Genomic DNA, 27,288 nt, shown 5'->3' with positions numbered 1-27,288 from the left:
AGCTTAGTAGTGATTGCATATTAATTATTAAGGCAAGTTAAGTTGTGAGTGACCTTAATTCTCGGCTGCAAGGGATGAAAAGAATATAAACAGCAAAGTACAACAATCAACTGTAATGTAAAATATTCATAACATACCATAATTTCTGTTTTGTTTTATCTAAGTGCAGCATTTGTACACTACTTATATATGTATATCTCCAAAGCTAGATACGACTTTTCCACTCCCCACTACCCACGCGTTTACCATGAACATAATACCATTATCGTAATATATCATTAGTCACGTACTTTGGATCTAAATTTATGCAAATCCATTGCGCAAGCGAATAATCACGAAGTTTAGAAATCCCTATAACATATGTGATGTAAAATTAAATGAAACCCTACGTCAATAACAAATATTTTAGTTCTTCGAGGATTATTAGATTTGCGCACTCTTATCATAAATTATGTAATACGAGTGCACGAGGACCGAGAAAGTACACGGAATTATAAGTAACTAAGCTCGAGTATGAGTATCTAATTTAGTGTACTAGTAGCTGGGCCTATCTTATACTACTATACCAAACATGCGACGACGACTACTGGTATGACTGTGTACAAACCAGTACAGACAACTATATACTACAATATGAGTACAAATCAATGAGGGGACTCGTACCAGTACAGATAAATATGTACTAGAATACGAGAACAAATCAATGAGGTAACTCGTGTCAGTACAGTCAACTATATACTAGAATATCAATACAAATCAATGAGGGGACTCGTACCAGTACAGACAACTATATACTAGAATACCAATACAAATCAATAAGGGGACTCGTGTCAGTACAGTCAACTATATACTAGAATACCATTACAAATCAATGAGGGGACTCGTACCGGTACAGACAACTATATACTAGAATACCAGTACAAATCAATGAGGGGACTCGTACCAGTACAGACAACTATATACTAGAATACGAGAACAAATCAATAAGGGGACTCGTACCAGTACAGATAAATATATACTAGAATACGAGTACAACTCAATGAGGGGACTCGTACCAGTACAGACAACTATATACTAGAATACGAGTACAAATCAATGAGGGGACTTGTATCAGTACAGTCAAATATATACTAGAATACCAACAAATCAATGAGGGGACTCGTACCAGTACAGACAACTATATACTAGAATACCAATACAAATCAATGAGGGGACTCGTACCAGTACAGACAACTATATACTAGAATACGAGAACAAATCAATGAGGGGACTCATACCAGTACAGATAAATATATACTGAATACGAGTACAACTCAATTAGGCGACTCGTATCAGTACAGACAAATATATACTAGAATACGAGTACAAATCAATGAGGGGACTCGTATCAGTACAGTCAAATATATACTAGAATACGAGTACAAATTCCTGAGGGCTCGACAACAGTGGTACAATGGGAGTATTAGTACGGACTCAGGACAATTCGAAGGCTGTATATGATAACATATAGTGTTAGTACTGAAGTCTAACATATAACGTCGAGTCGCGATTAACTTTAGAACGTTTACTGTCATTCATTTCTGGTCTTTCTTCTTCTTTACTTTGCTGTTGCCATCTTTGTTGTTGTCGTGTATATTGTTGTTATCGATGATTTTGTTGTTTTTGTTGTTTTTGTTGTTTTTTATATTGTTGCTGATGATCTTGTTGTTATTGTTGCTACTGATATTGTTTTTGTTGTTATTTTTGTTGTCGTTTATCTTGTTGTCGATGATTTTGTTGTTTTTGTTGTTTTGTTGTTGTTTATATTGTTGCTGATGATACTGTTGTTATTGTTATTGTTGCGGTTGCTTTTGTTGTTATTTTTGTTGTCGTTTATCTTTTTGTCGATGATCTTGTTGTTGTTGTGTTGCTGTTGTTTTCCGTGTTGTTTTTCTTGTCATTTATATTATTGTTGCTGTTTTTGTTGTTGCTGTTTCTGCTGTTGTTGTTGTCGTTGGTGTTATTGTTGGTGTTGATTTTATATGTTTTATATGTTCTAATTGTTGTTGCTGTTGTTGCCATCTTTGTTGTTGTCGTGTTTATTGTTGCTGATGATCTTGTTGTTATTGTTGCTGTAGAGGTTTAGGGTTTGTATATTGATAACAATAAATGTAATTTAAGTTGCTGTTGCTGCTTTATCTGTGATAGACAGATGTTATAGAATCTTTGGTGCTAATTTTTCAAAGTTTCAACCAACATTGATACCTAACACTGACATGGATCTCCGTTCATATATTTTGTTCTTTCAATCATTTTCCAATTGTTCTTTCGTTGTTTTTTCCATATCTTTAAGGTTACGTACCAGTGCCAATATAGACAAATTTTAATTGTAGTTAATAGGTCTAGCCTATATGTGATAAATGTAGCACAAACAGTGTGAACTGAACCTAATTATAGTCAAAATATTCTCAGAATGCGTCTTTGTTTTCTGGGTAAGAACCCCACACACACCCGTATTATAGGACTAGGCCTATGTAGGATCCTCGGCCATACACTACAGTAGTAAGAGACACATCGAGAAGCAGGAATACATGTATCAAAATGTTTGACAAAATATCTATATAACCATTCATATTCTTCAGTTGTTAAGCAAATGTTATTCGCAAAACTTAGGTGTAACGCAAGGTGTTTTTACATGCATGCAAGTGCCCCAAATTTGATTAACTAACAAACGTTGGTTTATAATATTCTTATTGTTACTATAAATAAAGAGCGCCCCCGTCCGGCATAGGCAGCGTTCACGCCAAGATTTGATATCTGTGGCGGCTTTAAACCTGGCGTGTACACTGTACACACACCCGTTCACGCGAAAGTTATAGGTATTAAACATGAGATTGAAAAATCGGTTACAAAATCCCATAGAAATAAACCACGCCTTTATCGTACCCGCTTGATAAATCACTGAACTTACTTCTCAGTAACACTCGGAATAAACAACTCTACTGACCCCTCCCCCATCCCCCCCCAGCTTCACTTATCTTGATCCAATGAAGGGAAATCTACATGAAATATGTAGGACGTCTTCATTTATGTTTGGTCTCGTTAATCACCGAAACCAGTGGCGGCGTCAGCCTAGGCAATCTGGGGTGGGGGCCACTAGGGGAATATTGGGGGGGGGGGCAAAAATATAACACTGAAATGGGGTGGGGTCTATGGGAGGGGATGTTCTACAAGTAAAATGACTTAGACGCAAAATTGTGCTATCACTTGACCATTTTCACATATCTAGTCTTCCTAAAATATTGCAATTTATGGCGAGCAAGAATTGTTTTCGAAGTTTGACAAAATGAGCTGCGCGGCTTTGAGCCAATAAAACAATGTTTTAGCGGTCGACTTGATTGAAGTATCAAGTATCAAGTTTAAAAAATAAATACACCAAAATCATAATACCCCCCCCCCCCCCCCGTTGGAATCCTATATTTTGCCTATTATTTTGGATGAGTACCAGATATGGGTTGGGAAACAAGACGGGGGCATGAATAAAAATAATGCTTCCTTGCATTGGAAGCTGTTTCCATAACAAACGATTAGCCATAGCTCTCTCTATTTTGGATACCAGATCTGGTTAAAGGGGTACTGGGGGCCAAGGGGAATTCCGGATGGGGAACTCCCCCACCCTCCCACCCACCCACGTAGCGCCACTTTCTGGAACTTGAAATCAAAGAAAATAACTCACAACTTTTATTAATTATAATAATTGAACGAAACAGCTACTCTCTCTACACACCAGGGACGCAATCGCCATCTTTGTAGTGGTGGATGTGGGGTGTAAGATGTTATGTTGAACAGAGAAGGGGTATAAGGGGAGGGGTACCTTTGGCCCCTTTCAGAAATTTTAGTAAATGGATGGATGCTTACGGCGATGCAAAATTGTGCTAAGTCTAAATTTCGCAGCTTTTGAAACCATTTTCGACTGTTTAGATTGTATTGCACATTAATGTTGTATATTGATGTGTTTTACACTGTGATTTCTTGTCAGTTAGGAAAATGCAATTGTAGATTAAATATTTACCGAAAACACACAATATCAAGACATTGAAAAAAAGAAAATACAAAACAGAATCAATTCATTGTCAAAGGAAGACTTATTATTATCGACAAATGTCATGTTTTATTTGTCTTTTTTATATAAAAATCATAATTTAAAGCGTTAAAGCTAATTGGATACCGTCTATTAATGTTTTTTATTACTAACAAATTTCAAGATTAAGTTAACAAAAGGTGTGAACATACTTTTTTTTCTAATTATTAATATTATTATTATTAAATAATTACTATTAAACAATAACATTTTATTCCATTTGCAGGTCCGACCATACCTTCAATCATATCGATTACGTCATATTCCGAAAATAACAACAGCAGTAATGAAATTTAATTTTTACCTTTTTTAGCAAGACATAACAAAAAATAACTGCAATTAATTAAAGTGACTTATATCCGAATTTAAGCAATATATGATTGAAAAATAAAGTATTTCAATAAATATTTATTCAATTATACTTAACATAATGAATATTCACAGCGTTGATATAGTATGTATGATTATTACTTCAATATGATTTGTTACTGCAACAACGACTACTACATTATCGATAATAATAACACTTTTTTTTACTGGTTCAACGTATCTGTATAGATATTTATACCTCAAGAGTTTCTTTTAAGAACTTTCTGAGATCATAAAAATATGGAAGGTTATTTGCCCTCTCGGGTAAGCTGGCTATTAGAGGGCCGGCTGAGTCGTATATTCAACAGCCTGCAAGACAACTTAATGACAAATTTATTTTATTTAAGACCAAAAAGACACTTTTTACTTACAAACTTGGGGGAAAAGGTATTTTTTTTTTCAAAAGTGTCCTTGCCCTGGATATTTAGCGGGAACATTGCCATCGTAACCAACTCGTATGATATTAACTGGCAATACGCTAATAAAAAACTACATGAAGCTCATTGTTAATGCATATAATGTTTTATTCACCCCTACATATGTGCGTCTCAGCTGATATTCATGAACAATTAATGGCTTAAAATTAACTTAAATGAAATGGCAAGTTTAATTTTTCTCATTTTCCGTCCCTGCTGCCCTTTCTTATCTCGTTCGTCTTCATATGTTTCCATGCTCCCATCTGTTTAATTTGTGTGATGAAAAAGTTATACTAAATTATAATAATGGAATAAATTATTGCGTTCAAAAGCTTACTTCTTGATCAGTAGACCTAAGCATAATATTTATCTGTCTATCACTATTTTATAAGGCTATATTTTTATTTTGGTCTTGTAGTTCATTTATTATGTTGTCATACACTGTACCGTCATGTACTTTTGTGTTACTTCCCTATAATCTATAAAGATCTTTCGTCACTTTGATCATAATCTGGGAAACATTTGAAAATGGTAGCGATAGCCCATAACACTGTAACATATAGATGAAAGATTTTCAAATTGAAAAGTTGAGGGCGTCATAATGTATTAAGATCTCTAACACAACTCAAAATGGCCGCCTGATAATCTGATAACAAATATCTGATTTAAAAACGCGTGTTCCTGTGAACTGTGCTCATATTTTGAATATTTTTAGACATTAATTCCCCGTTTAGTTAATTGAATGTATTGACGCAGTTCTTAGCTATATCGTCTCTCCAATGAGCATGCGCATACACGGATTCATATGAGTTTGCGCGTATATGAATTCACCACCACGAGTTACTATATAGTTTCACCATATGTGCGATATACATTAAGTAATGCTACATATTAATGATCTATAAACATTGGAACAACCCTAGATGATCTTTCACCTGAAATAAATTAAGTTCTTGAGAAGGAAACTTTCTTTCCAGATGTTTTCTTGTTTTTGCTTAACTTTTCACAGATTAATTCCATCCAATAACAACAACAACACGTGCAATGAGCTGTGATCGTTAAAAGACGTTAAAGGACTTGATAAGTTATACGGTAAGGTGTAAACACTTGTCCCTGAATTAAGTTCGTAACCTTTCTTTAGAAGCACATATATATTGTACACTGTATAGGACCAGTATATAGGACCATGGCTCAAAACACCATTCAAGGTGAGGAATTTGCCTATTGGGCTGGCTTTATGGTCGAGAGAATACTGAAAAGCACAAATGACCCTGTCAACAAACAGGAATATAACTGATTTTATTGCCTTGATTCAGTGATCACATCTTAACTGCTAATAACTGACTCATTCTTCTTCTTCTTCTGCGAAACAAACAAACTATATACGCAGAAATCAACAAACTTGTGCATGAAGTATATACGCAAGGCACGTCCAAACATTAGTGACCATTATTGAACCTTCTAGCAGTTTTGGAACACAAGTGGAAAACCATTAATTATATTGACATGGTGCGTCGATTAATTGCACATATATACTATATGTATAGATAAGCATTTGCGTACTGTATGTCCACGCAAGGTTAACCGGTAATTGTTGAATTGGACAATTATTGAGATTTAAGTGAACATTCCCTCTGTCGTCATTAGGTTGTTATCCATTTTTGACCTGTTCGTGCAGTAGATGTCTCACAATAGCCCGTTTAGTCGATGACAATTAAGGCCTTAAAACTCTATTGAGTATTCTGTTCGAATGTATTCAATACTTTTTAAAAGATTTGATGACCTTGATGAAATAAATAGCTTCTGAATAACAGAAGGTTTATAGATAATCTTAGCTACACGATCAGAAGAAGAGTTAAAACTCAGGAATTCTAAGCTTTGTCACAAAACCCGGCTTGGATTATGTTGAAATGAGAAAAGGAGAGAGAGAGAGTATAGAGGAGATCATACATGGCTTAGGCAAGGTTCCTGGTACAATCATTATTTTCACAAATTAACGCTACTCGTCAAAAATCAAATGACGTTACCAAACGTACACACGGAAATAGGATTATGTGCAGACATTACACAGTGTAAAGGCTAGCTGAAGAAAAAAAAGGATGTCCTTGAAAAGTTTGTTCATTCTGGAGAATAACAAGGATGAACAGTCATGACAAATACAGTGTGTCCATTACACTCATTGTATCTGAGACCAGTTGTTACCCATCTCCATTCAGTATTTTACAATTTAGGTCGTGCGTTTTCAGCTTATCATTTAGAGTTTTCAAATTCACATTTAAATGGTGGCGCACTTTCAGATTTGTATCGATGTAATCATGCATTCATGTGACTTGTCAAGATTCCAGTGCGTTCAAACTGTTTGAACTAACCACACCATTAGACAAAGTAGATTTATCATACTTTGGACTATATGACCAGCCTATGACGTCACTATAGTGGGACTAGTGCGAGAGAGGGAAGGAGGGCCTTTTACCTAAGACGATAGTTCGCCTACCAAAGCTACTCGGCTTGTAAAACATGTTTACAGTACAGCATTATTATCATCTGTAAAACACACTCTCCGAACTACCGTATAAATGTCAGACCCCCTAAAATATCCCTCCCCCCTCCCACATAAAATTAGTAAAATTCATATGACACCACAGAAAACAGCGAAGGATAGGTCACATACTGCATGAAGCAAAGTAGGCTACATTGCCAAAGTGCAACGAAATGGTTTAACTGGCAGAATGTATCATCCATACACACAACCACTCGATCAGGCAACCATTTAATTGTACCTTTTCCAAATGATGGAATTTTTGTCTCTTTGAACGAGCCTAAAGCTTGATGACGTCACTGACTGATGACGAAAACACATATATATGAAAGTAATTCCATTTAACCATATCGATATGCCGATGTTGACAGGAAAGGTATGTGACTTAAACTTATGCACCCGTGCATATTTAGCGGAAGTGATCCAAATGATATAATTGCATCAGTATATTAGACTTATCATTTAAAGATTTTCAATATTGCGTTGACCGTAAAAAATCTACCGTCAGATTCAACAACGGTTTGATGTAAATGATGATAAATACCCGATATGGATTATCATATTGGCTAATATTCAGGACATAATGTTTGAGCATTTGTTTTTATCTTATCTTAGATTAAAAGATTATTAGTACCACTGAAGCAGACAGTCTGTCTATATAGACGTCCATGTTTGTCTAGGTCTGTCTGTCTGTATGTCTGTCATTAGGCTGTATGTTTACACCAACACCAAAAAGCCTTACATTTTAATTATTCACTTTGCTTAGACTAAGATTAAGTTGATCAGTTGAAGATTAAATGTTATGAATTTGTTATAATTATTCCGTCAGTTGCTGTATTAGTATTATAGTAAAGAATGTTCACTCGTTTTGAAAGCAATAAATAGATACCCCTACCCTCCCATACCCTCCCCCTACCCTCCCCTACCCTCCCCTACCCTCCCATACCCTCCCCTAGCCCCCTCCCCTACCCTCCCCCAACCCTCCCCTACCCTCCCCCTACCCTCCCCTACCATCCCCCACCCCCACTCCCTAAACATGCCCCCCTCACACACATACACAAAAACACTTAACCAAATAATCTAGAAATTCAAATTATGGTTCCCCATGGTCACGCGTTTAACAACCAAGAATTATGGACAGTTGTTGCAAATAAAGATTCTAACTTTTGAAAAGTTACCTTCTACGGTTACTTTTGTATAGTTCATAGATGCCTACATCTTATTGTACCAAAAGCGCAGTCATGTACCATAGCTAACAATAGCCTAATTGCGCTGTTAATTTAAATACTTCTTGTTTCCTCACTAAGCAGAAGAACCATTTTTAAATAATTGCACTGATTTTCATACATATACAAAATTCCTAAAAGTAACATAGAGGTCGTTGAAAGGAACGAAAATAATGATGGTCAAACACCAAGCAAGCAAAAACTCGAACACACACCCTTATTCACGAGTGAAATTCAGTAGGTATTCCTACAAGCGATTAGTTTTCCCGCTATTTGTTTTTGCCCTTTAAATAATCCATTCGTCCATTGCACTGAAATTATGTCCATTGCGCACTTTCACCACCACCAAAAAGGAAAGTGAGAGAAAGAGATTTCACACCCATCGATGACACTTTCTTAACACCTGAAAAAAAATGTTTCCATTTGTTTTGGTCATTTCCACAATTTATAGAAGATTCTAATTCGCTTTTGCGAGCAGACGGCAAGCTTCAACTCTTATTGACGAGTCAAGTGATGGGCTCATTGACACGACGCTTTCCTCAACGTGTGCACATATTCATGAATGTCCGTCTTTTATTAGGATAGCGCACGTTCTGGTAAAATATGCATATTTATATTGTTGCATATTCATATTGTTGCAGTATCATCATGAATATCCAGTAGCTCCCGAAGTAGGTAAATTCTCATCGTCATCTAAATCGTCCTCGGTGTCATAGTCATAATATTCATCCTCTTCGTACAAGGAATCAAGTTCCCAGGAAAATCGATGGTTTCCAAGGAGATCAGAAGAATTATCGCCAGATAAAAGTTGTTTCGCTTGTTGCTTTTGTTTCCTCATCATCAAGTTTTGCTTTTGTCGTTGTTGTTGCTGGACTTTCAAGTTTCTAATTTTGCCTTGAATTTCCATGAATTGTCGCATCAAAGATTGATCCTGGGCTCGAAATTCGCTCTACAAAGAAAGAGAAAAGGAAAAATATAATATGGATATTTGATATAGGTATACAGTACAATGCGCATGCTCCATACAGGGATTCTGTAGGTGGTGGCTGTTGGGGAGGGGGGGCTGGTGGGGTGGTTGGGGGTGCATCTAACCGTGCCTTAACCCACAGAAAACATTGAATTATGTGCTATCAAACGTCCTTAAGTCGGGTAATCGGATATCCGAGCATTCAAACGAATGAGTTGAGTTCCTTCCTCTCAAAGTGTCGTGGATGGCTACTGAAAAAACACGATCATTGTTAAAGTGACTATACAGTGAAGCAAACAAGAAGCATTCCTTGCTGGAACAAACTATAGGTAAAGCAAATATTCCGTCTCGTTTCAGAAAATCTACGTAAAGAATCAATTCCCGGCGAGCAGACGAGATTTGAAAGATGGAAAATCTTGAGGAAACGAGCGTGTCAGGCTTCTTAATTGTAGTTTATGACCTTAGAGAAGGTCATAAGGGAACGCAGTGCAAGAATGTTAAGTTGTTATACTGTTGAGAAAACACTCTTGGAGATCCTTAACTACCATCTTTTGTCAAGTTGGCCTGTTTCCGTTCCAATGTACTCGCCAACCTTGGTAACTATGGCAACAAAAGTTGTAACATATACTAACATACTCTGTATCGTTTTATATGTCAATAAACGATGACATTATTCGACAGACTTAATAATAGTATCAAAAAGTTGATTTAAGTCCCGAGTACACCTTTCATCGTGAATACAAAGGATGTCACCAAGGAAGGAAATAGCTACATCCCGTCTGTATCAGTTTACCCATATATAGGTGCATAACTGTCTGCGTGTGTGTCTGTCTATATATGTCGGTACATGACACAATACAGCATATGCATGGCCCTGCAATATCTCGATAACGACTGATTTACATGTTCTTTACTATATATAAGAGATTCAAACTGTAAATTCTTTATCCAACAATTGCTGAGAAGTTTGCAGGAAAAAACTAAACATTTCATAACTATAGTCATCGCCAAGATGTACTTGAAATTGTTATGACGGGAACAGAAAAGTGGTGTAATTTATGCGGCTGCGCATTTAAACCCTGGAGTTTTCCCATGTTAAGACAAAACGTCAATGCCCTCTTTCAATCACTTATGGCGTACTGGTTCTGCAGGACTTTCATATATGATTCATTTGAGGAGAGGGGTAATATATATGGACCTATACATGGACCTAAATATTCGGGTCGTATGGCATAACGAACAGTGCATAACATTGCAAGGAATTCCACCTATCGTTTTGATTGTATCAAAGTTATCCAAAGTTATCCGTCCTGCATAGCCATATATTACATGAAAGTATCAACGGTTTTAATCAACGTTAACCATAGTACTACAGTACTTGACTATTGTATGTTGACATACCTGTAGGCCAACCTAATTTTATTTGAACTTGTCATACTGTGCTAATAAAAGGAAACAATTTAAAGAATTTTTTAAACATAATTAGAAGTAAAGGACGTGGAAAGTACTGGTGCTTGAATTGAATAATACATATAGACTATATTTAGACCATAGAATATATCTCTTAAGGTTATATGTTTTTCTTTCAAAATGAATACCTGGTTAGATTTGGAGGTTCAGAAATGGTTGAGATTTGGGTGGCGGGGTGTAAGGAGTCTTCAGACCAGTGTGCAGTGGTGTTGAAAGTGTCCCCTATACTGTGCGACCAACTTGTTAAATTCATTTAGTACTACAGTACTAGACTATTGTATGTTGACATACCTGTAGGCCAACCTAATTTTATTTGAACTTGTCAAACTGTGCTAATAAAAGTTAAATTCATTGCTCTTAAAATTGTTGGCGCCATACTTATTCCCCACCCCTCCCGGAAGCCACAGAAGTGACAGAGGCATTGTTTGTTATATTAAATGGAAGGGCGGTATCAAAGAATAGGATATAGTAGTTATGAGCCTATCCAGTGTAAATTGTGACTGGTTCTCTCAACAGGAACAGTAGGCTTTTAATAATTGTCCCATCTGCTATTTTTAGCAAAATTCTATACACAGAGAATGGTTAGCTGCTTCTTTCTCTCTCCTTCACTCCATTCCTACTTCTCTCCGCCCGACCCCCTCCCCCACGGGTAAGTACCTGACGTCCCGATCAGCAACACAGGGGGAGCAGCCAGTGGGGAGACGGCAGCGGTGTCGTATTCACGTACGTTTTGACGACAGGGCTACAGGACTTTCAGCGATTTCGTCCAAGAGAAACGTTTGGACGAAACTCTTGAAAACATACACATTGTATCGAGCACCTGTACCCCTCAGCTGCATGCCCTCTCCAATTGACATACCCCACTCAACTTGAGAATCACTTTGCGACTAACTGTAGTGTAGATGACTATAGATATCCTTAGATTCAATCCTTCGTCTACGAAAGCTTAGCGAGAGGAGGGGGGTGGGGGGGGGGGGTGTAAAACCCTGAGAAAACATGGAATAAAATATAAATTTAGTTTATTTAGTTTCATATCTCTAATATATACTTCAGGAAAAGTAAGGACTTCAAACAGGCTGCCCTTGTAACGTCAGTTTGCCTGTGTTGTCTGGCATGATGAACGTTTAACTTCAATTGATTTACCCAAGTAAAACTGTTACTTGCTGTATGTGTAGAAGTATACTGTATAGGTACAAACAGCAGAAAGCCCTCGTAGACAAATGCGTGACCAAAAATGACAAAGCAAGACGGATATGGACCGCGAAAAGGGCAACCATATTTCGTTGTCTAAACTAAGTTTGTTGCAGTCTAAACTAAAGTTGTTGCTACTGTTTTACCACGTTGTTGCTCAAACTCACGTTGTTATTTTAACTATGGAACGCGAAAAGGGAAACCATATTTCGTTGTCTAAACTAAGTTTGTTGCAGTCTAAACTAAAGTTGTTGCTGCTATTTTACCACGTTGTTGCTCAAACTCACGTTGTTATTTTAACTTCCGTTGTCTAAACATACGTCGTTGTCTAAACTTACGTTGTTGCTATCGGCGCTGTTCAAAATTGCTCAACCGCGTAATGTAAACCAGAATGCAAAATGCATTGAGGTTTCGATGACTTCAGTACACTAGAAAGGTGTTAGTATAAGCAGAACTAGCTGTTACTATAGAAATGGCCCGAACCACCATTTTGATACATTAAATAAACACAGGTCAGTCTATTGTACTATACACACCTGCACCAAAACCAATAGGGGTCTTGGAGGTCCAAGTCCATTTGGAGTCACCAAACGCAAACTTGTGGAAACCTTGTTTTATAAGCTACCGTATCTCCCACAGCCAGCCTATCAGATAACATGTGCGTTAGTACAACTCATACGAATAGGAGGCTGCACGGTAAACAACTTTTAAAATGTTATAATGTTATACTTATAGGCTATGCATATACGCTGTGAATGTCGGAAATCAAGTACAACGTCGAGTGTCTAGACAAAGTACCAGCATAAAAATACTGCACTTTTAAACTGATTTCATTGAGCCCCTCCAACAATGTGTGGAGATAATCTGGGAATGTCGGTAATCAAGTAAAACGAGTGTCGAGACAAAATGCCAGCATAAAATACTGTACTTAAAATTGAATTATTGAACCATTACATGATGTCTGGATATGTTGTGAATGTCGGCAATCAAGTAAAACGAATGACAGTAATATTACTAAAGACACATGTTTTCGTCCCGATCGAACACCAATTGCGTTTATTATATGACCTATACTTTTACTAGCGTTTATAGTTGAGAAGATGCGATCTTATCACTGCCTGTACTTTGTGAATGCTCTACACAATATATATATATGGCCAGTGCCCTAGCTTCGCTGTTTTACAAAGGCGGCCGTCCGACCTTCATTTCGCCTGCCTTGCCATTCTTTCCTCCTCTCCAACTCCGTATATAGTACCTCGATGCTTTGACCTGCAGCGATTTCACCAGCTACCCCAACTCTTAAAATATCCCAGCAAATGTAGTGTGCATATCTCGCTAAATTCCACGCAATTTGCATTAGGCCTGTTCAAACTGCGGAGTTTCAACTGCACATGCGCATATCCTGAAAATTTGTGGATAAAAGATCATATCACCTTACCTACAACACATAGCTCTAGTCAAAACTCGAGTGTATCTTGGATGATTCGTTTCTTGCATAACATGTTAGCGGGTTTTTTTGTCTAAAATTCTTAACAATGCTGAGCGAGGTTTGTGTATATTCCATTTACAACACAATCCCTTTCGCAAATCGAAACTCCGAACTGGATTGGTGTTACGAATGAACTTGCTTGGCGGGTTTAGTAAACTAGTTCTGTGAGTCATATTGCCTACGTACTTCAATACTGTGCCCCTCTTGTTACTCACGAAGCGCAGACTACATCCAACCATAGAGCAACTGATCCAACATTTACCCTGGATGCTTTTCAGTATTTGGAAACAACCAACTCCACGAAAATTATAGTATTTAAATAACATTTTTACGCAATGTCGAAACTTCAATGACTACTTTTGACGATGTATGACTGCAGTAGTTTATGCACACGAATTAGTGTTGCACCAGAATCATGACTTGAAGCACGTGGTCAAAGGGACCGCAAAACTTTACGCAAGTTTGCAACGAAGAAATAACTGTGGTATAAATGCACATTTTACATTGTCAACTCTCAAAAGGGAGAGAGAGAACATAACATACTGTGAGATTTAAAGTCCTTTTCAGTATCAGAGATGTTGTGGTAGCTTCCCGCAAAATTCATAGATTGTCTCAACTCATAACTTTCTGTGATAAAACAATTATTCAAATATGACATTAACAATATAAATGTAAATAACGTCCTCGGAGTTGTATCAACTATCATGTAAATATCGTTAACAACGTGATTTGTTCGACAAATCAGGTTGTTAAGGATATTTACATGGCTGTTGCTACAAATCCGGCATGACATTAACGATTACCCCCCCCCCCCCCTTTCGCGTTACATAGTTAAACCATCATACTTTGCGTTCATTGAGCACTGAAGATGCAAGCATGTTTGCAGACAATGGGTAAGGGACTATTAACCAAACAAATCTCGGGAAATTTGAGAAAACATCATTGGCTGTATTTAGCATGAAAATCTCTGTAATAGATATGTTGTTAGCACTGCACGGAAGCAACTTGCGGTTGATTGTTATAATTTTTTGGAAAAGAAAGAATGATGTTCGTTCACAATGTGTTCACAACGGAACTTTAGATAGCAACGAAAGTGTAGATATCAACGTGAGTTTAGACATCAACCGTAAGTTAACTTAGCAACGAAAGTTTTAGACATCAACGTGAGTTTAGACATCAACCGTAAGGTTTATAAATCAACGTGAGTTTAGACATTAAGGCGCGTTTAGTCGTCAACGTGACTTTAGACATCAACGTTAAGTTTAGACATCAACGAACAACAGCAACATGGTAAACTAGCAGCAACAGCTTTAGTTTAGACAGCAACAAACTTAGTTTAGGCAACGAAACAAACTTAGTTTAGGCAACGAAATACGGTTGCCCTTTTCGCGTTCCATACTTCAGGTCTGCTCAGGTAGAGGGGAGAAAGTTTAATAGGGTAGGTCAGTGGTATTGTTTGAGAGAGTGGGTAAAACAGGATTTAAAGGGGGAAAATAGGAATTATAGCCAGTGGTGTGGCCAGTATTCTGCTAACGGAGGGGGGGGGGTATCCCTCATGGGCCCAAAATTGGTGGAATCTGAAAAATGGCCTGAAATTTGGTGGGCCATAAAGTTTTATGGGCCCTACATTTTTAAGCTCGAAAAGGTATGAGCTTCTGCACCATTGGTGCTCTAGTTGACGTTTCCATTTTTCCTCTCTCACTAATGTATCTATATATATACTATATATGGTCTAGCATAACGCGTGTGTGTGTGTGGACGCCTTGAACAATTGTTCAACTGTGGCTGGTCTTGAACTCGACCGAATCGTCGGGGAACATGACGCATATCGGGAAGGGGCGACCGCCCCCCCCCCGAGCAAATTTTCTCTATGATATCGCTAGTAATTTAAAAATAGACAATGCTTAGATGCAACTTACAAGGCCTGGGAAGTGTCATTTCCAGCGATCTGGGAGGCTTTTTCGGCCAAAAATTTCTTGTACGCTTCGCGCCAACTCATGGTGGCGCTTCGCTTAGATAGTTTGCCTACAGGCTTCGCCCTTCCGTTGGCAAATTACTCGCTACACGCCTGTTCGAATTTGTAAAGCAAAGAGCAGACATCACATAATATCAGTGAGCATGAAAATGCATGTTCAAAAATGAACAGCCTCAAAACTGTCTATGTGTGTAGTCAAAGGCGTAGGAGCCCAATTGGATTTGGGGGCTGTAACGACTTGCCCGAAAAATATAACCAAAATTTTTCAAGGGCGAAGTACATGCAAAAAAGAACATTGTTAATTAGCGCTGGCTCACTACCACAGAACATACCAGCAACTTTACCAGTAACCACAGAAACCGATGTTCACTAAAAGACTAAATTTATTTGAGTTTAGGAATGTTGGTATATGTTTAATAGAGATTTTGACATAAACGGTGTAACAGGTTTTCGCTTAGTCCGATAATTGGCCTTGGCTGTTTGGGGAATCGTTGAGCTGTTTCTGAGAACATAACACAGGATACTCCAAAAATATCGAAACGTTTTTTACTTGACAGGCCCCGGCAGGAACACAGGTACGGCGAATTGCGCGTGAATTACGTACTAGGCCTATATAGCCTACATACGACTGGCGAATCATTATAGCGGGGACACCGGTAAGTAGAAAATATCAGCGCACACTCGATTCTCATGACTTCAACCGCTAAAACTATTAAAAGTGAGAAACCGTTAATTAGGTAAAAACCAAACTTTGTTTAGTAATACGGTAATATTACAAAAAAGTAATTACATTGTCTTTAATACTCGTAATACTTGTTACTTGGTGCAACCAAAACTACCTAAAATTGAATGGGAGATAGTATTTGACTTCAGAAAACAGCCACATGATCATGCTCAAATCAGGGTTAATGATGAGATTGTCGAAAAGGTGCACCACTATAAATATCTAGGTACTATCATTGACTGTAAACTTAACTTCAAAGACCAGGTTGATGCAATTAGATCAAAAGCTTGCCAACGATTGTACTTTTTACGTAAACTGAAATATTTTAATGTCGACAACACTGTTCTTTTACTTTTTTACCAGTCAGTGATACAAAGCGTGCTAACTTTTAGTATTATTTGTTTTCACTGGCTGCTTACAAAGGAGTCTTCGATTAAATTAGAGAAGGTTGTAAGGGCTGCCAGCCGTACTATTGGGAGGGATATTTGTTTAAAAACTATTTATAAACTCTACATTGATATGGTGCACCAGAAAACCCATGGAATATTAAAAGACCATACACATCCTCTTTTCGAAAACTATGTATTCTGCCGTTCAGGCAGCAGACTTCGCATGCCACGGTCTAAGCACAACAGATTCAGGTTTTCTTTTGTACCCAATTCTGTTTCTCTTTTTCTTTTGTTTTATAATCTTGTTTATATATGTATATATGTGTATATTTTTCTCACATGTATGGATATTGTTGCTGTTGATATTCTTACCTTTTCATTCAACTTCTCTGAGTTTTGTTTATACTAAAATTTTACTGTATTCTGAATGTAACTTTAAAACTTTGATTTTTTATGTGTTTTGCTGCAGGGCGACAAATTTCCATATCTTATGGACGAAATAAATATCTATCTATCTATCTATCTATCTATCTATCTATCTATCTATCTATCTATCTATCTATCTATCTATCTATCTATCTATCTATCTATCTATCTATCTATCTATCTATCTATCTATCTATCTATCTATCTATCTATCTATCTATCTATCTATCTATCTATCTATCTATCTATCTATCTATCTATCTATCTATCTATCTATCTATCTATCTATCTATCTATCTATCTATCTATCTATCTATCTATCTATCTATCTATCTATCTATCTATCTATCTATCTATCTATCTATCTATCTATCTATCTATCTATCTATCTATCTATCTATCTATCTATCTATCTATCTATCTATCTATCTATCTATCTATCTATCTATCTATCTATCTATCTATCTATCTATCTATCTATCTATCTATCTATCTATCTATCTATCTATCTATCTATCTATCTATCTATCTATCTATCTATCTATCTATCTATCTATCTATCTATCTATCTATCTATCTATCTATCTATCTATCTATCTATCTATCTATCTATCTATCTATCTATCTATCTATCTATCTATCTATCTATCTATCTATCTATCTATCTATCTATCTATCTATCTATCTATCTATCTATCTATCTATCTATCTATCTATCTATCTATCTATCTATCTATCTATCTATCTATCTATCTATCTATCTATCTATCTATCTATCTATCTATCTATCTATCTATCTATCTATCTATCTATCTATCTATCTATCTATCTATCTATCTATCTATCTATCTATCTATCTATCTATCTATCTATCTATCTATCTATCTATCTATCTATCTATCTATCTATCTATCTATCTATCTATCTATCTATCTATCTATCTATCTATCTATCTATCTATCTATCTATCTATCTATCTATCTATCTATCTATCTATCTATCTATCTATCTATCTATCTATCTATCTATCTATCTATCTATCTATCTATCTATCTATCTATCTATCTATCTATCTATCTATCTATCTATCTATCTATCTATCTATCTATCTATCTATCTATCTATCTATCTATCTATCTATCTATCTAATATTGATTGTAATCTTAGCTGGCGCAACCATATTTCAACTATTTGCAGTATAATTGCACGGAATGTTGACATATTATCTAAGTTGAAATATTATCTATCGGAAAACATACTCAGAACACTATACCAGACCCTGATTGTCCCGCATCTCACTTATTGTTCCATTATTTGGTCTGGTACATACAACACCAACCTAAACAATCTTATAATACTCCAAAAGGCAGCCATTCGCCACATAACACACTCAGCCCCACGTGAGCACACCAGTCCCCTATTTACGAAACTCAACTTACTAAAATTGAAACGATCTCATTAAAGTTAAGCTTGCATTATTTGCCTACAAGACCTGGAATGGATTACTACCAGCTGCCTTTGACAATTTTTTAACCAGTAACAGAGATGTACATAATCATAACACGAGGCATGCTAATCATGCCCACTATAATCTCTACAATACCACCATTGGAACTTTAAGCCTACAAAACCGTGCAACAAAAACATGGACTCTTCTAATGAACGATTTAAAGGGTAACAAGTCAGTCACATCCTTTAAGAAGTGGTTTTGTAAGGAAATAATAGCTAGTTACTGACTAAAACTAAATTATACCTGTATGTAATTACTATATACATATATATTGAACATTTAATTTGTATTTATATCTATGTATGTATTCATACACATATATATATATTTTGTTTTTTCTTTTCTTTTCTTTCTTCAGGGAGTCTTCCACATTGTTAAGCTTTTAAGCTTTATGGAAGACTTCCTCCAATTTGTACTTTTGTGGCAAAAAATAAAAAATAAAAATAAAAATAAAAATATATATATATATATATGTTTAAGAACTAACGGCTATAACTGTCCGCATATTTTACAGGTGAAGAGAAGATGCACTTTGAAAGCACGTGTACAATATGATCGTCTCATACAAATGGTCTAAAGTTTCAGATTTTCGATACCAAGGTGTCTCTCTATTGTAATTTCTTCCGTAGTACATGTAGACTCTGCAAATATATATATATATATATATAAACATATATATATATATAAATATATAGAGTTGGTTGGTTGGCGTCTATCTTGGCGCAGAGTGCTCTATGTCCGGTGGACAGAGCGGAATATATGTTGAGACTAGTTGAGACTAGTGGAACACTAGTAGTTGTAACTCAGAGTTTCACGCGTTGAGCGATCATCAGACATATATATACAAATATATACACTGGCGTAGCACCGGGGGGCCTGGGGCCGGCCCCCATGAAATCGGCTGCCCCCCCAACTGCCCCCCACTGGGAATGGGGTAAAAAAAATGTTGTAAAAAAAAACAGCGCCCCACAATTGGGAAATAGTTTTGGCACTGCTAATCAAATCTGACAGTTGAAAATTGTTAGATAATTAACATACAATGGTTATGAGCTCAAGTTCAATGTTTCATCAGTCTATTAACAATACTACAATATCCATATTGGAGAATAATGACCCTTCTTGTTTGTCAGATTCAAACTCCATGTACAGCATGTTGGTTCCTTCTCTAGGCAGGAATAATTGAATCCGCTTGCTAGGTAGGAGGTAGTCCGAGTACTCAGAGAGTTCGGATGGCCACAACTGCACAAGCTCCAGGCAGCACTGGCCCCCGTAGTCTGGACATTAACAACAGTCCGGCTAGGGCTGAGGTGTCGGGATCATAATCACCTAATGGGAGTGATCACTGAGCACATTCCGGTATAATAGTGAATTTCCACTCCATTGGAGTAAATCTTAACTCCTAATAGAGTTATATTCACTCATATTAGGAGTGAGGGTTAACTCCAATAGAGTTAAATTTCACTCTTAATTTGAAGTGCGCCGAGTGATCACTCCAATGGAATGAAATCCACTCATTTGTTTTTAGAGTGTTGCTAGATATATGAAGAAGAAATTTACATACCAATACATGTTATCGGTCATCGATTGGCACAAAAACCCAGATTCTGATGACAGCTGCCTCAAGAAACCCAATAAATGGCCTAATTAGCACCGAGCCACCAATGTGGACCATTACCGAAACATCGATGCGTGTTAGTCTTCCATCCCCTTCCTCTAATGCTATTTAAGTTCACGTGTGGGCATATCCTGCAAACCTACCGGTAGCCCACAGGGGTCTGAGTTGGGAGAAAGGCCTTGACACCTTGAAACGACAAATGATGCCAACTTCCCTCAAGTTAAAAGTCTGGCTGAGTTGGCAAGGCCAGTCAGCATGAAAGAGAAAAAACTTTTTTTGCATTTCTGTCACCAAAGTTGCACATCTTTTTGGTTGCTATTTTGCCTCACAGGTGCCATCTCCTGCGATTTGAGGGGTGCTGAAATCTCAAATTTTCTCTGTACGCTCCGCGCCAATCAAGGTGGCGCTCCGCTTAGATAGTAACCTCCGGCCCCCCACAAGAAAGAACAGCCCCCCATGCCCTCCCCACTCAAAAAATCCTAGCAACGCCACTGTATATATACAGTGATACAGTGCATCGACTCACTTCACGAGATCCCGGAATAATGATAAATAATAAATACAATGCTTGATATAGCGCTATTCCAAAGAAGATCATAGCGCTTAATAACAAAAGAAAACACATTTTCAAAAACATTGCAGTAAAATGAATACACAGTGTAAACACAAAGCAATGGAGAGTAGGCAACAGTTCGGATGCCTTGAGAAAGGAACCTTGAGAAGGATGCCCTTTGACGAGCGTGTTGAAAGACCAGGTGTCTTAATTTCCAGCAACTCGGACAGATAAGCTGGTGCTGATTTATGTATACACTTATAAACGAGGAGGAGGATCTTGTACTCGGCACGGACATTGACGGGGAGGATATGCAGCTCCTTCAATGCTGCGGAGGCACTGTCATATTTTGATCTGCCGAGAATAATTTTAGCCGTGTAATTTGGGATCCTTTGTAGAGGATGAAGTGTGGAGGCCGGGAGGTTGATAAAAAGACCATTGCAATAATCCATATGGGAGAAAATCATGGCATTTGCAAGTTCAATGACTTGCATAAAGATGTAACATAGTAAAAATTCAAAACAGGTGATAGTCTAGGGTAGAATTACACGCTGCAAGTCAAACTGTGTACGTAAGTAAGAGACCTAGCCACCAAACTTCCGTATTGTGCTATATACCTACTGATTCTACACATGATCTGAATGAATTGGTCGGGATGAAGCGATCATAGCACAGAAGTGACATATACTATTCATTTTATAAACAAAATACCGGTATATATGAACTGATATACATATCATTGTGTCATTGCTTTCTATTATGCAGGTATTTTCTAAAGCAGTCTCCCACTCAGTGGATAATTACGTATCAGAATGGAGTCATCGTCTGAAATTTCGGTGAAAGATATCTCACATGATCCAAGCTATTATTCCAAGGCCTTCAACGTCTTCGTTCGACATTCCACAGAGCACCAGATGATAACTACTTGGGCTGAAACAATATTCCCTCGGACAGTTGTCGAAAAGATCCCGATTAGTAAGCACAACCGAGAGAAGAAACTTGAGATACTGGGATTTGGAAGTGGAACAGGTTAGTCATGTTAGGATGTATCCATTCTCCCACTATCTTCTTTTGTTCTCAGTCATTTCTCATTTTGTCAATACCTCCTCCTGTTGTCACCCACAAAAAGAATGCAAGTGGCAATGCGACACATTCGCCTAGCGGCTATCCAAAATCAATATGCAATGTTAAAAAGAAATACTCCAACCAACTAATGATACAGAACAAGTTTTATAAATTCAACTTCTTAAGTGAATATGTATTTATTGAGGAGGAACTTTCTCCTTAAAATAAAAAAAAAAGAGAACATGGAAAAATAAAGGTTACAACGTTCTGTAATACTGCTTAAGAACACATATGACTCCTGAATACTTATAGATAACGGATTGCTTTGGCGCAATCTTTACCAGAGGATGACATATGCTAGATTTAGCTTAACTACTGAAAAGTTTAAGACTTTCCAAAGTTTTGATACCCCTAGATCTTTTTCAATTGCGAGAGAGCAAACTGGTACGTATAAATTTAGTCTTAATATATATATATATATATATATATATATATATATATATATATATATATATATATATATATATATATATATATAGGATATTCTTTACTCTACAAAAGAATGAGATTACCTCTTCTAGTCTGAAGAGCTTTCCCCCCTTTTACATCATGAAATTCTGATTTAACATTTATCTAAAAAAAAAGTGAATTCTGAGTATTTTGGAGAGTGAATAAAAATCTTATCCAACACTCACTTCACTGGCTGGATGTGATGTCACGCATAAACTACTAGTGCATCAATTTGCATAACTTGGCAATACAATACATTGTCATCTTGACTATTTCCTGCCCTGGTAGGTTTCCTTTGTGTGCACTAGCTATGCTATGCTACCCTGTACTGTTGTAGTGAATGGAGGGATTAGGGCTTATGTAAATTGTCCTACATCCCTGAATCTTACTTTCCAACAACAACAACCAGGGTTGACTAAAGTAAAAGTTACTTGAAAAAACTTTCTAAAATTAACAGCTGACAGATTGACTTCTTCTGTCATAAAAATTCAAATTAACTAAATTATACTATTCTAATGTGACACCTGTTGTAATTAACCCTCCCGTAACTACACCTCAAATGTCATTTAACCATTACTTATTTCTCTCATAACTCTCTTTACAACCGCAGTTAATGCAACCTCAGTTTTCTCTTTAGTCTTCCTTAATACTCTCTTCATTTCTCCCATAATTCTTTTATATCCCTTAAATTCCCATAATTTTCCTTTCGGCCTTAATTTTCCCTATTCCGTCCCTTTTTTCTTCCTTTATGCTCCCATACTTTCTCCTTTACAGCTCCTTATATCTCCCTTAGTCCTCACCCATCCCTCAATAATTTCCCCTCCTCTGTTTGCCACCCCCCCATCCCTCTATAATTTCCCCTCGTCCATGCTATCTAATTTATCATTTTCATGATCGTTTGTCTGCATACTTTCTTGAAGACTAGTAAAAGAAACCCAGCAATTTGTTGGGGGGTTTCCCTAAAGGGAAACTGGGGTCTCTCTTACACACTTTGCAAAGTCGAAAATGACTATAACGCGGATTGCAAAGCCCTTTATCACTGTTACGGATATATTCGTCCAACACGACAACATACTGAAACGATGTCCTCAAAGCGGCCGAAGACTTCGTTGGTACAAATTGTTTGGCCAACGGCGAATAGACCGTCATTTCGCAGAGAAGTTGCTATTACTATAAAGTCTTAGGGTCTGCACTGTTGGTCAATGTTAGAAAAAAAAACATTTAACAAGTACAATAAAATAAATAAAATAACCTCTCCCTTAATTCCCCCACACTTCTCCCGTGTTTCATCATTCTCCCTTAAATCTCCCAAACTTCTTCCGTGTCTCATCAATCTCACATAGATTCTCCCACACTTGTTCCGTTTCCCCTACATCTCCATATTTATTCCCTATTTCTCCCTTTTCCATAACTCTTCCAACTCCATACTATCTCCTTTAAACTTACTTTGATTTCCCCTCCTCACCTATTTCTCCGCTTTCCATAATCTCAATTGTCTAATGAGAGCGATTCTTTCGATCACCCTTCTGTTTTATCTTGCAGGTGATTTGGACTTTAAAATGATAGCTCAACTGTTGAAGAAATTCCCTTCGATATCCAACACAGTCGTAGAACCAAATCCAGACCACATCGTTGAGTATAAGAAGTTGGTGGACAGTAAAAGCTTCGGTAGTGATGTCGATTTTAATTGGCGGCAGCAGACGTGGCAGGAATATTATAAAGAGTGTCAGCAGCCCAACAAAGTCAAGAAGTTTCATTTCATCAGCGCTATTCATTCTTTGTATTACGTCGAAGATCCAGAGGCCACAATTTTGGATATAGTTAGCTGCCTAGACGAAGGAGGGATTCTATTGCTGGTTTTAATTTCAGGTTAGCTTATTCACCGCAAACTGTTTCAAAGTTTCGGTGGTTGAATTAATACTCAGTACATAACACAAAAAGCTAGCATAGCATAGATACCGAACGATGAGCAGTGATATATACAGTAGGATAAGGGGTGACAAAGGCGGTGTCTTCACCCATATCATTATCATAATATCATAATAGGAGTGTGTCTCTGCCCCCCCCCCACCCCACCCCTCCCCTCCTCAGTTCTCAGGTGACAGTTTCGCTCATCCAATTTCTCACGCTCTTATGTACGCTAACCTTTTAGGCCGGAATTGTTTTCCATAAGCACACAGAATGGGATCCCGCAGAAGTCAATTTTGTGAATATTAACAATGGTTATATAGTTGTACTAACGCAAAGAATATTCCCGATTCTGTTTTTCAGAGAATGATGGTGGCATTCGTCAACATAAACGTTTTCTAAGCGATGCTCAACAATTGGTCAGCTCTGAGACCATTCGTAAGATATTAGAAAAATGTCAATTAAAATTTGAAGCTTTCACGGAAAATTCTACGGTCGACATTACTTGTTGCTATGAAGCTGGGAACCAGGACGGTGTGTTATTGGCGGATTTTATCAATAACGTCAAACTACAAGAATCAGGACCACCGAGTTTTGTCGAGGAAGTGCTGTCGTACATGCGGGAAGGTGCCATCCAAAATGGCGACCAAATACTGCTAGTCACCGAGTGGCAGGTTATTGTTGTTACTAAGTAAAATCATCCGTTGAATTACTGCATGCGTGAGGTAATTCCGACCATGCAGTTCCAATCATCCTTCTATTTTTTTCTTACGAAACTATAATACTTTGGATTGTTTTGTACAAATATGAATGATTAATAATAATGGTCGAGATTGTTTCTCCTTCAAGTTCAGGGAGTTCCAAAAAAAGCATCATGGTGTGTGTAGTAATTCCTATCAAAGTTGGTCTTAGTTAACTTACTTACCTACCAGTAACCACTACATATAGGGAATTTGGTCCCTTGGTATTTATATTTCTTGTTTCTACATTAGGAGTAAGTGGGTAATCGCTCAGAACGTTACTCGAGTTAAATATTGGTATGCATGTAGATGTCTACTCTAGAATAGGCCATTTTGTTTGATTTATATATTACTTGATTCCTTTCCATGTTAATTTGTATTTTATAAGAGACATTCTTTCAAGTGACAGTGTCTATCCATGCGGATTGGTTTTGCTTGCCAGTATGTCTCTGAAACCACTACAAAATAATCGTCATATCTTTCAAAACCTATTCTTTAGAATTCATATACGCCGAAACCTATAGTAGACTGGGTTATATTGATTGCAATCTTCTGGAAATAAAGTGTTGTATTGCTTATATACATGGACAGACGAATAAAGTAACAACATTTCATTTTCATTCCACTTTCATTTCATTTATTTGGTTGTTTCTCTATATACATACAATATAGGTTGCATATGTATGCTTCTATATGCATACAATATAGGTTGAATATGTATGCTTCTATATACATACAATATAGGTTGAACATGTATGCTTCTATATACATACAATATAGGTAATTATGTATGCTTCTATTAACATACAATATAAGTTAAATATGTATGCTTCTTTATACATACAATATAGGTTGAATATGTATGCTTCTATATACATACAATATAGGTAATTATGTATGCTTCTATAATTGAAATGTACAAAGGGAGAGGAAGTGGTTTTAAAAAAACCTTAATATACTTAACGAGTAGATCCACTCCCCAAAAGGAAAAACAATAAAAGGAATAACGGAGGCATGGATCAAAGACAATTTTTGTAGTTCAGTAACCTAAAAACTATCTAGTATTCGATCATTAAGTTAACCGTTTTCTGTAGGACTGAATACGCTCACTTTGAAAATTGGCTCCTAAGGCCTAACCACAATACACAGTAAGCCGCCGTTGATTACGTGAAGTAGGTAAATTATAATTCCAATAGGTATAGCTTAATACCACAAATTCACAGTAAGCCGCCATTCATTACGTAAATGACGTAAATTATAATTCCCATAAGTATTAGCTAAATAACCTTAGCTCTGCATAATAGTTCCATGGACGTGGTTTGTGCATGTAACCAGCCTGCCTCGTATTATGATTATGTATATCTTTATTTGTCGTAAAATATCCTCTGAAAACAAGATGTTTATGATTATATTAATAGAATGGTAATTTAAAGTAGCAATGTGAACATTATTAAGGTTAGGAAGGATAAGGAGATTGTGAGAAGAAAAATAGCTTGCTGGTGTGATCATTTAAGGAAGCAAACGAAATATGACGAATGATTCTCTTTTGAAGCGTCGGAAGATACTTTTTTTAAGGAAAAGTCGCCCAGGAAAGAACATGGGCACGAAAACCAAACTACCGAACGACTGATGCGCTCTCAACCCCAGTCCCCTTGCATCGGGACTGTGACTGTGTGATCAGTGGCGTCACCAGACTTTTCAGTCGGGGGGGGCACAGGGGGGCACCAGCATTTGATGGGGGGCACTTAGGTTGATACGGATCGCCGTCCTGGGGGAGGGGTCTAAGGGGAGGGGTGCCCCTCCAGGCGCGGCGGAACGGGAAAATTATTGGGGGGGTGGAGCTAATGTGTAGAGACTATCTAAGCGGAGCGCCACCATCGATTGGCGCGGAGCGTACAAGAAAATTTTGGGTTTTTTCAAACACCCAGATGGCCGGAAACGGCACTTCCCAAGTGTTTTATGCTGCAAATACCTAGCCCTAAAATATGGGTCTCAAGCCTGCAATTTCTCAGATTGCACGTAAGAGTCTGTAAAAACATAGTTATTTGTATATTCGATGACTCGTAGTGTACTCGCAAAGACGTTT

At 37.2% G+C, this 27,288-nt stretch overlaps 1 protein-coding gene across 2 annotated transcripts; it reads left to right on the top strand.

Moving 5' to 3' along the window:
• The first annotated feature begins 16,176 nt into the window (after positions 1-16,176).
• On the top strand, positions 16,177-25,816 carry LOC139984394 (histamine N-methyltransferase-like). 2 transcript variants are annotated; one of them, XM_071998303.1, is made up of 4 exons: positions 16,177-16,418; positions 21,745-22,008; positions 24,097-24,423; positions 24,826-25,816. In XM_071998303.1, exons 2-4 carry the CDS (start codon positions 21,792-21,794, stop codon positions 25,155-25,157), a joined length of 876 nt encoding a protein of 291 aa, XP_071854404.1. In that variant the 5' UTR covers positions 16,177-16,418; positions 21,745-21,791; the 3' UTR covers positions 25,158-25,816. The 2 variants fall into 2 exon arrangements, with proteins under 2 accessions (XP_071854404.1, XP_071854405.1); XM_071998304.1 differs by having other exon boundaries at positions 16,187-16,337.
• Positions 25,817-27,288: the final 1,472 nt, after the last annotated feature.

The sequence above is a fragment of the Apostichopus japonicus genome, chromosome 17 (genome assembly GCF_037975245.1).
Source record: "Apostichopus japonicus isolate 1M-3 chromosome 17, ASM3797524v1, whole genome shotgun sequence".
Taxonomy (NCBI): domain Eukaryota; kingdom Metazoa; phylum Echinodermata; class Holothuroidea; order Aspidochirotida; family Stichopodidae; genus Apostichopus; species Apostichopus japonicus.
The sequence above is the reverse complement of the archived record's forward strand: the minus strand, read 5'-3'. Positions and strand labels throughout refer to the sequence as shown.

What these genes read in the sequence shown, in the direction of transcription:
- LOC139984394 (XM_071998303.1), top strand. Translation starts at nt 21,792, where the DNA reads ATGGAGTCATCGTCTGAAATTTCGGTGAAAGATATCTCACATGATCCA. An exon ending in GGGATTTGGAAGTGGAACAG is followed by an intron (nt 22,009 to 24,096) that starts GTTAGTCATGTT and finishes TTTATCTTGCAG; the next exon opens with GTGATTTGGACTTTAAAATG. An exon ending in ATTGCTGGTTTTAATTTCAG is followed by an intron (nt 24,424 to 24,825) that starts GTTAGCTTATTC and finishes TCTGTTTTTCAG; the next exon opens with AGAATGATGGTGGCATTCGT.